The following is a 13,735-nucleotide window of genomic DNA, read 5'->3' as shown; positions in this document are numbered from 1 at the left end:
AAATATGAGAAGTTTTTCCTTTTTTGTAAAAGTGTAGTATATATTTTTTCCTGATTTGTGTTTCTTCTACTTACAAATGTATGAAATATTCTGGCCTAGCTACTCAAGTACCAATGAAGATTTCTTTTCATATATCTTATATTTTTTCTATTTTGAAGATAATGACAGAACCAGTGACAGAACCCAGATTCTTTAAGGCACGCACACTTTCTTCCTGACCTTAATTTTTGAATTTAAAAAATATATATAGGGCTTCCCTGGTGGCGCAGTGGTTGAGAATCTGCCTGCCAATGCAAGGGACGCGGGTTTGAGCCCTGGTCTGGGAAGATCCAACACGCCGCGGAGCAACTAGGCCCGTGAGCCACAATTACTGAGCCTGCGCGTCTGGAGCCTGTGCTCCGCAACAAGAGAGGCCGCGATAGTGAGAGGCCCGCGCACTGCGATGAAGAGTGGCCCCCGCTTGCCGCAACTAGAGAAAGCCCTCGCACAGAAACGAAGACCCAACACAGCCATAAATAAATAAATAAATAAATAAATAAATAAATAAATAAATAAATAAATAAATAAATAAATAAAAATTAAAAAAATATATATATATACACCAAAAGCCTTTTTTTGTAAAATGAGGACTCCATGTAGAGAATCAAATAGAAAAGGAAAAGTTCTCTTTTGTTTTTAAATAATCCTTTCAGCGCAGCCTGGAAAAGATAGCCTCCACGTATATTACTGAGCCTCAGACACCTCACTCCTACCTCCACAGCGTCAGACGATTCACAGGTGGGGCATTTTCATGATTTAAAGTTTGTTGTGTGTGTTCTGAAATACAGTAGGAGCTGACCGAGGAGCTGCTTAATGACTCCGCAGTGTAGTCTGTGGAAGAGGTGAAGGCAGTGCAGCCGGCTTCTTGGTAGAGTGTAGCTCAGTGCAGACGTTTTCTAGAGAGATAGTGGCAGGGAGACTGCAGACACAGCATCACACTTAATGGTAATCCTTTTTTCTTTTTTTTCCCTTTGCCAGGAGGCCTTCTAATCTGTTTACCGCGTGAGCAAGCAGCTCGGTTCTGTGCAGAGATAAAGTCCCCCAAATACGGTGAAGGCCACCAAGCATGGATTATTGGGATCGTGGAGAAGGGTAACCGCACGGCCAGGATCATAGACAAACCCCGGATCATCGAGGTCGCGCCACAGGTGGCCACCCAGAATGTGAACCCCACACCTGGTGCCACCTCTTAATCTAGGCCGAGGCAGCTGTGTGGTTCTGTTTTTAAATAGCTCTATTTCCTTTATCATCATTTCAATTAAAGACTATAAACAACAATGAAAAAAATCTCATTGTGTCTACACATCTGGTGACCTTAGGTCGATCTGTGAGTGGATGCAATTAATCAAATAAAATCCATTGCCTTTTTTTCCCGTTACATTAACTGAAGATGCACCTGATCTTGAGGCAGCTTCTGAGTTGAGAATTATATTGTTATCCAATACTGTTGATTCATTTTGAATCTTTAGACACTTATCTCTTGCCGAGTAGGCTCTTTTTAAAGGTGCTTTCACGTAGCACGGACATTACCCATCGTAGTGTCAAATAGCAGTTTGTGTCTTTTCATTTTGTGTATATTTATCAGTATCAGTCTGATCCTTTTTGAAGTGTCTGGAATGGTATACTGGAAAGACAGAATTGGTGAGTGAGTGACAAAATGGTACCCCAGTAGCGAGAGGGTTGCATGAGTCCTTTGAGTCTTCTAATTCCAGAGCATCTCTTTGACCCAGGAGTGCATTCAGTTAAACCAGGCAAGTGCTCAACTCTGCATGGGAAGCACTTTGAAGACAAAAAAGAAATGTTACTTCTTTGTTTTGTAGCCTTCCTAATACTTACAGTAATATCATTAACTGTTTTCTTTATCAGTAGCAAAAAAGGACACTTTCTGCAATGTAATTAGATGTTCGATAGCGCAGCAAGGAATTGCCCTCCGAAAGGGGGTTCTTGTATAATACTCATTTACAAGTCAACATATAATTAGCTACACAAATAATTTTTAAATATAATCAAAAATAAAGACTGTTCTGTGGATAGTAGTGTTTAATACATTTTATATTTTGTATGGTGATTTCAGGCCTTTTGATTTCTTAAAATCAGCGGCTATTTAGCCTGATCCTTGGCATTACTTTGTCCTTTGCGCCAGTACTTTTCCGTGCACGCTTCCTGTGATCTGTGTGGAAACGCGTATCGCCAGCTGTGCAGCTCGGACTTCGACTTGTTATTCAAATAAATATTTAATTTTTTTTATTGCTCTTGTATAATCAGATGCCCCTTTTAGTATTATTTTAGAAGCATCGGGAGGGTTTTGGCTAAAATACAGTTTATTGGGGGAAAACTAGATTTTAGTTTTATAAAACTTTTAAGTCTTTCACGGGACCTATATTTTCTTGAGGTAAATTTTGTAGTTCTAGAACAAATAGGCAATCTAAAAAGGTGTTTATCGGTGTTAACTTAAAAACAGAGGCTTCCTTATACTTTCACCTATGGAATGAGTAGGAGGGGGCTCCTGTCCTCAAGCACAAGTGCACTGATTCCTCACGTGTCTGCGCTGGAAGCTTCTGAGCGCTTCCTGCCTGCAGGCGCCGAAGCCGAGAGAACAGCCAGACTTCTTGCCAAAGGAAACCACCACCTGGGAGACGAAGCCCTGGAAGAGGCTCCACCCTGGACGCGTCCTTCTTCAGGGGCCAAAGCGCAGCCTCTTCGCACGTGTTATTGGAACTCAAGCCATAAGTTCGGTGTGCGGGACCGAGGGGCTGCCGCAGAACTGAAATTAATTGGACGTTTTATAGGAATTGAAACCCATGTTGGTCCTCAAAAGCTACAAGCAGGTGGTCTGCAAAATAAAATGTGTTGGAAACCTGAGTAAGAGAAACATACTGTTGAGCTTTTTTTTTCTTTCTTTCTTTAAATACAGGCGTGACGGCTAAATCTGAACTACTTTCAATGTTGACCATGTCTTGAATGCTGATGGTTTCCTTGGTGGCAGGTCTGCTGAGAGGAAGTGAGCCAATTGAATGATGCACTTGAGGAAATCATCTTCGTGAAGATTCATGTTTATAAAGAGAAAATGCTGGGTACTTAGAAGTCCATGTAATCGAGGAGGAAGAACTGGGCTTTAAAGGGGTGTTTCTTAGAGAGCGAGTCCACGTCACACCTGCATCAGAATCACGTGGGGATGCTTGTCCCAGTCAAACTGTTGGGCCCACCGCAGGCCAGCAGCATCAGAATTCGGGGGGGTGGGACTAGGGAAGCCCGCTTAAGTGAGCGCTCTGCGTGGCTAGGCACACTCGTTACAGAGGCACCGAGGGAGGGAGAGACCTTGCTTTTACCACACGCTTTTCTGGGAATTTTCAAGTCTTGACCATTCTGTTTATTGACATCTGGGTCCAACAAAACAAACAAACAAAAAAAACCCCAAGTTATCTTGCACGTTCTTTGAAGAATCAAGTGATTGTCACTGAGTATTTGAGTTCTTGGCAAAATCTATGGAGACTATTTTAAAATTCGGTGAACAGTTAATAAATAGGCAATTATTTGACTTTCTGGTAGCACTTTAAAACTTCACACTGAGGCGTGTTCATCTTGGTATAGAGATTTATTGCCTTTCAACCCTATGATGTTTTGGCATCCAAAAATACAGTTTGTTACAATGCACAGCATTGGTGAGGACAGCCTACAGAGCCTGGACCCTGAGGAGCTCAGTAATTCCTTTAGGAAACAGGAGTCATTTGCCAGTGAATATCAAAGCTGGGTCTGTTAATTGCACAGGCTGTGTTGAAGGATTTATTGTGATTCAGTCCAGGAAAAGAAACAAGTACTGTGTTAAGCGATATGTACTTTGGGGCTCAGTATTTTTAAATAACTTAGTATATTGTAGTTTCCAAATTCTGCATGCCTTATTATGAATAAATGCGAGTGTTTCAAAATCATTCTGATTGTAGATGTGTAAGCCAGCAGCTTCCAGCCTGAATTTAGCATTGCCCTTGAAAGAGTTAATCTGAATTCTAAATTTTACAGTGTTATTCTGTAAAGAAAGACCAGAATAGCTATACTAGACTATTCTTAATTTTTAGAAGTAATAAAGCAAGCATAGATGTTGATGCTTCAGATACTTAACTGTCACGTGTGCACGTGTGTGTGTGTGTGTGTGTGTAAGTGTGTATATATCTCCCTGAGCTGCTCATTTCCACACCAACTCACCCTTTTCCTCTAGATTAGGTAATGGCTGCGTAGACAATATAATTTACTTTGAACGGTAATTTGTACCTTTTCTCATTAAAGATCCACAGTGAACCATGCAATTATTAAACATGCCAGGGTCCACCAGGAAAACCCACAAAGCCCTGGTCTTAAAAGTGGAGCATTAGAATATCATTTTGCCTCTGGTTTTGTCTCTGTGTCTTGAAAGACTGGGAGTCGGTGGATTGTCTCGCCTTCATCCAGTGAAACAATCGGTAAGATGGGGAGTTCACAGGTGTCTAGACACGTTCAAGAATTGCCAGAGGGACTTCACTGGCGGTCCAGTGGATAAGACTCCGTGCTCCTAATGCAGAGGGCCCGGGTTCGATCCCTGGTCAGGGAACTAGATCCCACATGCTGCAACTAAAGATCCCTCATGCTGCAACGAAGACCCAGCATAGCCAAAGTAAATAATTTTTTTAAAAAGAATCGCTGGAATCCAAGTCCGCAATCAATGCCAATTGCTTTGGGTTAGTCAGCAAACACTGGGGGAATAGGGTTCCTATGGTTCACAGTCCTTGAATATCTGAACTCTGAAAATGCAGTTGACGTTTTCAGTGGTTTCTGACGATCCTTCCAGTACTGTTGCCTCTGGAGGGGGTCTGTGCTTGGGAGGACTGCATATCCAAAACCCATCGAAGCTTCGTGTGAGGAAACAGAAGACCCATGAGAGTGCTGATCTGGTGGCGGAGGTCAGCGTGCTGTCTCCTCTCTGCATTTCAGGGACGTCAGCCTGCTCACACTGAAGTTTAGGGAGACCGATGAAACGTTACGTTGGTCATTACCAATGATCAAGTCCTACATCTTGCCTGGTTCTTAAAGCAGAGCTGTATAAAACTGGTGTCTCAAACACAGCCCTGCTTTGGTCCATTTTGAAAAAATGAATAAAATGGTAAGAGCTGAGCATTGCTGTTTTGTTTTTATAAAAAGGCAGATTTTATTTCTAGTACATTAATAAATAATACAAAGGAATCAGAAGACAGCCAACCTGGACAATTTTAAAAGTTAAAGGGACTTCCCTGGTGGTCCAGTGGTTAAGACTCCACGCTTCCACTGCAGGGGACACGGGCTTGATCCCTGGTCAGGGAACTAAGATCCCTCAAGCCATGCAGCACGGCCAAAAAAAAAAAAGGTAAAAAAGTTTAAAATTAAAAAAAAAAAGTTATAAAAGTAAGTGGCCATGGCCACCTTATGCCAGTGAAATTGGTCTAGTAAGTCTACCTACATTAAGAAGTTTTGGGGTGTTGCTTCAAGTCCAGGGAACATTTATTTATTTTCCCCTTTTTATTTTGAAAAAAATTAAACATGGAAAAGAAGGAATAGTAGAATGGACACTCCTAGAAATGTTAAGTTGTTGCTATTTTACCACACTTCTTTCTCTCCATGTATAACACAAGCAGGCACACATTCATACATATATACATACACAGTCTGGTTTGGTTGTGACCAAGCCACTCACATAGGTAGACTGCAGACTTGGTGACACTGTAAGTGGCAGGTGAGGGACGTCACACTGTCCTAGCAGGTACTTTCCTCGGCTGAGCAGACTGCCTTGCCTCTGGCCATGGTGTTTTCATGGCAGTTTTTATATTTTAAGGGAAGAATGAAAGAGAATTTCCAGAGTCTGAAATAATGGAGGTGAACAAAACTAAGAGAAATGCCAAACGAGTAATGGAGCTTTTAAAAAATTGGCATATATTAGATACATTGTTGTGCAACATGTTTCTTTTCACTTAATATACCCTGGACCTAATTTCTTATCATGTTTAATGCCAGAACTATCCCCGTTCACTTCAACCCTCATGGAGTATCCCCTGGTATGGCTGTAGGATACTCAGGCATTGAAACAGAAATATCGAAGATGTTTCTAATTGTCTCCAGTTCACTCACCTTCAGTTTTGTTGAACACTAATCCTCGAAATGTTGAAAACCTAAATGTTCACTCCTGTTCGAGGCGACAAGTGTTGGCTCAAACACAGTACTTAAGTTCCGTTCCGGGAGCACGTCTGTAAGTCCAATTTGTTCATAAGTCCAACAAGGTTAGCCTCGGTACCCAACTAACACAATCAGCTATATAGTACTGTACTGTAATAGGTTTAGAATACTTCTCACACAAATAATACATAAAAAAACAAAAAAAAATAAAGAAAATATTTTTAATCTTACAGTACAGTCCCTTGAAAAGCCCAGTAGTACAGCACAACAGCTGGCATCCAGGGGCTGGCATCATCGAGTGAGCTGGCAAGAAGTTACTGACTGGAGGAGGGGGAGGAGGTGGGAGATGGTAGAGCCGAAGGATCGTCAGTGGTAGGAGACGGATGGCAAGCTGCAATTTCACGCACGTCTGACGTTGATGGCACAGGTTCTGGTTCCTTGCTGGATTCAAGTCTACCTACTCTCTTGAAAAACGATCCAGTGATGTCTGGGTAGTAGCTCTTTTTTTCTCATCAGAGATGACACGGTAGCACTGGATTGCATTCTGAATGGCTGCTGCAACCTTCGTCTACCAGTCTACGTTCGGGTCCCGTGCCTCAGAAACTAACAGTGCCTCCTCAAATAAAGAAAATCCCCTTGCCATCTCCTCATCGTGAATCTCTTCAGTTTTTCAGTTTACTTCTTCCTCTCGTCTCTCTTCGTCCTTTCTCTGGAGGCCGATTCCATCAGATCTTCATTAGTAAGCTCGTGTTGCACAGCAAGTTCAATGAGATTGTCCTCTCGCAGATCTAGCTTGAAATAAAGATACTGTACTACTGTACTCTACACAGTACTGTAGAGTAAAGTGCACAAAAGCACAACCACTTGTAGAAGATGCACTCACGTGACAGTGTACACCAGACACGTGAACTAACTTACGTGATTGGACATGTAAACGCCGTTCTCATCTGGGAAAGTTTGACACTTGAGGGTTCGTACGTAGGGCACTTACTGAAAATCAGTTAACAAGCACTGCTTACGTGGCCCTGCCAAGTGGGGCCGGCCGGGAGGAAGATTTCTTCACCACTCACTGCTGAGCCCTGGGCACCTGGCAAGCCTGGGCCTACGGGTGCCCTGTGGCATAGTCTGCTTTTCTGACGTGCAAGGATAAACCAGCAGGTTATAAGCGGTATTTTAAAGAAACATCCAATCCCCAAATACTTGAATTGTAAAAGAGCAGAGAAATCCTGGTCTTGACACATCTTCTAAGGATCTTTCCCTCCCCTGGTTTATAGTGTTTCCCTCTGACCCACCAGTTCCCAGGGTCTCTGGTACCAACTTCTCTCCCTGTCCCCTGTCCCCTCTGGCTGCATGTACTCCCCGTGGAGAAATGCCTTGTATAGATCCTGAAGCCCTTGCCAGGTACTTACTATCTTCCTCTTTAACTAGACTGTGAACTCTCTGCTAACATGAATGCTTGCCCGCATCCCTCTCTATTTTTCCCTGTACTTTGTAGACAGCCCTGCACAAATTCGGTACCCAAGAAGTGTGTGAAGTTGTGTTCGTTGATTTATCTTCATTTCATGTTGGACACTTTACCCTAGTCCTCTTGACATTTTTCAATCCAAACAATTCCATAAAGTGATAATTTTATCCTTTCATTTTCTGCTGAATTTGTACATATATAGCCTTTAGTTTCTAGTTCCTCCCGAAAGATTAAAAACCTCTCTGCACCACACATTGTCTCAATTCTGCAGACTTGTTTGAATTATGGCTGACATCAGAAATGGGCTTGGAGAAAATAAACTTGCATTTCTTTGTCCGGAAATGATTTATAGGAGGTTTGTATTATAACTTCAACACAGAGCTTAATTATATTTGTGCCCTTAGAAATATCTTTATGCTGTTTTTCTTAAATTATTTTCATAAGAGAAGACCATGATCTTTATGGGACAGATGCAGAAATTGTTAAGTCACAGCTAAAGGAATGGAAATGAGTGCTCTGTGTGTGTCTGTGTGTGTGTGTAATTTTTTTTTTTTCTTGTTTCCTTCCTCCCTACCCTACCTTCGCCACAAAAATGCCAGAAATCAGTGGTTCTCAATGGGATGGGAGTGAGGGTAGTGATATGTCAAAGTCACCTGGAGAGATTCTTCCTTGGGTTTAGGGCTCACCCAGGATAAGCTCATGGCTAGATCCTTAACTTAATCACATCTGTGTGGACAAAAAATGTCACCTTCCATATCAGGAAACAAAGGATGTTGTGGCCATCATCCAGCAGCCACTGCAGCCGCCCCAGACTGTGCACCCTGAGGGGATTCAGGGTGGAGAAAACACGGGATACCAGCCTTAGATAGTTAAGGTGCACATCAGAGGAATGATTTCAAGGAGCCCAGACTCTTGCATCTTCCCATACAAAAGAAAAGTGCTAAATTCATTAACTTGAGACAGCTCGTTGTTTTTCTTTAACTAATGGTAGTCTTTTGACGTTCCAGCTACCTGGGTTTTGTTTTGTTTTTGTTTTTGTTTTCTTTTGGCAAAACTTCTCTATATCCTGGCTCCTCCTTTACAGTCGCTCAGACCTATCTGAGAGGCTGTCTCTCTCCTGGGCTTATGCCCTCAGCAAGTCTGCCGAATAAAACATAATTCTCCTATGCATTTTCTTTTCAATCGACATCTGCAAAGACCCTTTTTCCAAACAAGGTCACAATTACCCTTTCCAGGGGTTAGGACATGGACATATCTTCTGGAGGGGCCTCCGTTGTGAGGGAAGATCAGAAATTCCGTTCTGAGACATCTGTTAGAAATCCTAGTGACGACGTGAAGTCGGCAGTTGGATACACAGGGTTTGGAATTTATTGGAGAGTCCAGGCCAGAGATATAAATTAAGGGATCACCATTTTACAGAAGGAACTTAACATCCTGAGGCCGGAGATTACCAAGGGAATTAGAGTTTACAGAAAAGAGATGTCAAAGTGTTAAGGAACCATTGACCGAAACCACCCACCTGGGCCAGGCACAATGATAACCGCTGGCCTGAGCTGTCTCACATGACGAGGTCCCGATAAAGAACATGGTGCTGCCACTGAAAACTAACCGGGAGAATTCGGGAGGGGCCACAAGGAGGGAGGAGATCCCAGCCCATAGTATATCTTGTAAAACTAACCCAGAAGCATTCGGGAGGCGCCACAAGGAGGGAGGAGACCCCAGTCCATAGTATGTCTTGTAAAACTAACCCAGAAGCATTCGGGTGGGGAAAAAGGAGGAGGGGGGAGACAATATGTCCTGCTAACCTCCCAGAAACCGTCGCGCTGGAATCCATCTGGGCTGAGAGCTGCGTGAGCCACCAGGAAGGACCCTGAGTCAGACTACGGGGTTAAGCAAGATGATTGGCCAGAGACAACCGGGAAACTAACCCCATCACCATAAAACCCGAGACTGTGAGCCACGTGGCAGAGCAGTTCTCCTGGGTTCCCTCACCCTGCTGCTCTCCGCCCGGGCGCCCCTTCCCAATAAAGTCTCTTGCTTTGTCAGCACGTGTGTCTCCTTGGACAGTTCATTTCCAAGCATTAGACAAGAGCCCACTCTTGGGCCCTGAAAGGGGTCCCCCTTCCTGCAACAAAAGGACTGAACTGGGAGCCCAGGGAATGAGGAAGAACCAGCAAAGGAGGCTGAGAAGGAGCAGGAAGTGAAGTCACTTCAGTGTTTCACTGGGTCCAAAGCTGCTCAGGCGTCCAATAAATCTCGAAATGAGAATTGACCATTGGATGCTCAACGAGCTCGTGATTACTGGTGAACTTGACAAGAGCAGTTTCGGTGAAATGATGAGGCTAAAAGATTGACTGGCTTCCAAAGAAAGATGAGAAAAATTGGAGACAGTGAATTTAAACAATTTTCTCAAGCTTTGCTGCAAAAAGATAGAGAAATGTGAGTGACAGCTGGAAGGAGAGGTGAGGCCAACCGGGAGCTTTTATAAAATAAGGGGGAGAAGAGCATGTTGTATGCTGATGGGGGAAGGACCCAACAAGATGGAGAAGGAGAGGAGGAGAAACATCAAGACAAGGGATGCACAAGGGGAGGGCTAGCTTTTGCTGGGAGCACTGAACAGTCCTTCAACAGCAGAGCTGCAGGTAGATAGCAAGTGTGCTGGCTTCTGATTTGGTTTTTTTTGGCTTGAGGGATCCTCAGTTCCCCGATCAGGGATTGAACCCCCGGCCACAGCAGTGAAAGCCCGGAATCCTAGGCCACCAAGGAACTCCTTAAGTGCACTTTAAAACTCGCTTACTCAGCCCTAAAAAAGAACTAAATAATGCCATTTGCAGCAGCATGGATGGAGACTTTAGAGATCATCATACTGAGTGAAGTAAGTCAGACAGAGAAAGACAAATATCATATGATATCACTCATATGTGGAACCTAATTTTAAAAAATGATACAAATGAACTTATTTTCAAAACAGAAACAGACTTACAGATATTGAAAACAAGCTTCTGGTTACCAAGGGAGAGGGATAAATCAGGAACTTGAGATTAACATATATACTCTACTGTATATAAGATAGATAACCAACAAGGACCTACTGTATAGCACAGGGAACTCTACTCAATATTCTGTGATAACCTATATGAGAAAAGAATCTGAAAAAGAATGAATATATGTATATGTATAACTGAATCACTTTGTTGTACACCTGAAACTAACACAACATTGTAAATCAACTATACTCCAATTAAAAAAAAAAAAAAAAAACTCGCTACTAAATAACGTGGCCTATAGTCATATCTATTTTTCTCAAAAGGAAATGGTATTTTTCAATCTGGAATTGATTACATTTTCTCATTCATATAATGAAATTTTCTTAGTGTGCACAACACTTGAACAATTTAATCCAAGGTTTTCCTAGGTCCTAATTTTTCTTAGCTGCTCAAATATATGGCTATTATCTAAAAAATCATTTCCTTTAACATCTTACACATTGGGAAAAACTATTCCTTAGATGATTTTGAAAACTTCTATGTTTCAACATTTGTCTTCAAGATTACTTTCAATATTTGGGTAAACCAAGTACATTGCTTGAAGGGGGGAAAATAAATATTTTATTTAATAAGAAATGAATAAATATCAAACGCTGAAGAAGAAATTGTCACTCCTGTGATAATGTTCACATTCCATTAATGTTTTGTTTCAATGGTTGTAAACTATTTTTATTTTAATAACACAATTACTAAAGATGCCTACATAGAGAATTTCCAAATAATCCAAATTACCATTTTTTTTTTTTTTTTGGCCGTGGTGCACAGCTTGTGGGATCTCAGTTCCCCGACCAGGGATTGAATGTAGGCCACGGCAGTGAAAGCGCCAAGTCCTAACCACTAGATCACCAGGGAACGCCCCCAAATGGCTATTTTAAAAAACTAGTAACATTAAAGATAAAACAAAACAAAACAAAAAGCCAGTAACATTTACCTCTTTACCTAAAGGACAATTTATTGTTTTAATTCCCAATGGAATCTTAAATGGAAAATTTAAACCCAGCATTCCCTCTAATGTTAAAAAGGCAGATAACAACTGGAAGTACTCAGGGATTTCCTCATCTCTTCTAACAGTCATAAACTTATACACATCCATTGTGTAAATGGCTGATGGTAGAGAGGGCAGGGATTTTCACACACTTGTAAAATGAGGATATTTTAAGGTAACATTAAAAATACAGGTGTAGATAACTTCATTTCATTCCGATTTCTCATTGGTCAGGAAAGCCAAGGCTTCTCGCAAGGCCTGTGAGGATAAATGTCTTAATCTTTAAATAATTCGGGCATAAGATCTAAATAGACATTTCCCCAAAGAAAACATACAGATGGCCAACGTGCACATGAAAAGATGCTCGTCACCACTAACTATTAGAGAAATGCAAATCAAAACTACAATCACCTCACACCACTCAGAACAGCCATCGTCAAAAAGTCTACAAATAATAAATGCTGGAGAGGGTGTGGAGAAAAGGGAACCCTCCTGCACTGTTGGTGGGAATGTAAATTGGTGCAGCCACTATGGAAAACAGTATGGAGTTTCCTTAAAAAACTAAAAATAGAGTTGCCATATGATCCAGCAATCCCACTCCTGGGTATATATCCAGAGAAAACCATAATTCAGAAAGATACTTGTATCCCATTGTTCATAGCAGCACTATTTACAATAGCCAAGACATGAAAGCAACCTAAATGTCCATCAACGGATGAATGGATAAAGAAGAAATGGTATATATATATATACAATGGACTATTACTCAGCCATAAAAAAAGAAGGAAATAATGCCATTTGCAGCACATGGATGGACCTAGAGATTATCATACTAAGTCAGACAGAGAAAAACAAATATATGAGATCACATGTGGAATCTAAAATATGATACAAATGAACTTATCTACAAAACAGAAAGAGTCAGACATAGAAAACAACCTTATGGTTACTAAAGGGGGAGAGGGGATAAATTAGGAGTATGAGATTAACAGATAGACACTACTATATATAAAATAGACAGACAACAAGGACCTACTGTAGAGCAAAAGGAACTATACTCAAAATCTTGTAATAACTTATAATGGAAAAGACTCTGAAAAAGACTATATATACATATATGCATGTATAACTGAATCACTTTGCTGTACACCTGAAACTAACACAATATTGTAAATCAACTACAGTTCAATAAAAAAAAAAATTCAGGTAGAGGTGGACTGAATTGACACATTTACTTTTTTTTTCTCCTCCCAGCAGTCTCCACTTTTCACCACGCGAGGGCAGTAACGAGATACCTATTTGACCATTCCCGTTCCGTCAGGGGTTTTTCTCAGAAAGATGCAGATTCTCTTTCCTGTACCTATCAAAGGCCAGATACTTCGTTTCAAACTATGATAAACACAAGCGTATCTCCTGAAAACCCTTAGAGATCCAGTCGACAAGTTCAGGGTCAGGTTCCAGACACGGGATGAGAAGTTTAAGGGGAATGAGGTTAAGAGCTAATAAGGGAAGGCCCAGGGCCCTCCTGTTAAGTAAAAGAATCTGGGAGTGTGGGTAAGGAGGAATCATGGAAAAAGAATAAAGAACCCAGAGGTGGAAGCCCAAAGACAGTCCTTTCTCCTTTCTGCCTTGGAGAAAACAGGCAGCAGCTTACAGTAATTCTGAGTTCTGCTTCTCTCCTTGACTACGGCAGTTTCACCACGTTATATAAAGGCATCATTAAGAAATCAAAACATGTTTACAAGGTGAGACGTTCTGAAAGTAACTCTTTAAGATAAAGAAACAATTAAAAAATGAGAGAAAGAAAACCCAAGGACATTCTTAGCCAGCCATCTGTAGATACTAGATGGAAAAGAGATCTTATGGAAAGAATTTCTAGTTCTTACAGCCACTATGGAAAACACTATAAAGGTACCTCAAAAAATTAAAAATAGTACTACCATATGATCGAGCAACCCCAGTTCTAGGTATTTATGCGAATGAACTGAAATCAGGATCTCAAAGAGATACATACACCCCCATGTT

General features: G+C 41.5%; 1 protein-coding gene across 2 annotated transcripts in view; it reads left to right on the top strand.

Annotated features, from left to right (window-relative positions):
* Positions 1 to 2,911, top strand: part of SEPHS1 (selenophosphate synthetase 1) — a 28,857-nt gene extending 25,946 nt beyond the window's left edge. For both annotated transcript variants that reach the window (XM_068561678.1, XM_068561689.1), the window contains exon 9: positions 1,018 to 2,911. In XM_068561678.1, the coding sequence (XP_068417779.1) occupies positions 1,018 to 1,232 (215 nt within the window). In that variant the 3' untranslated portion in view covers positions 1,233 to 2,911. The remainder of the gene's footprint in view (positions 1 to 1,017) is intronic.
* Positions 2,912 to 13,735: the final 10,824 nt, after the last annotated feature.

Source organism: Eschrichtius robustus, chromosome 1 (genome assembly GCF_028021215.1).
Source record: "Eschrichtius robustus isolate mEscRob2 chromosome 1, mEscRob2.pri, whole genome shotgun sequence".
Classification (NCBI taxonomy): Eukaryota; Metazoa; Chordata; class Mammalia; order Artiodactyla; family Eschrichtiidae; genus Eschrichtius; species Eschrichtius robustus.
Note: the sequence above shows the minus strand (reverse complement) of the source record. Positions and strands in the feature narration are given on the sequence as shown.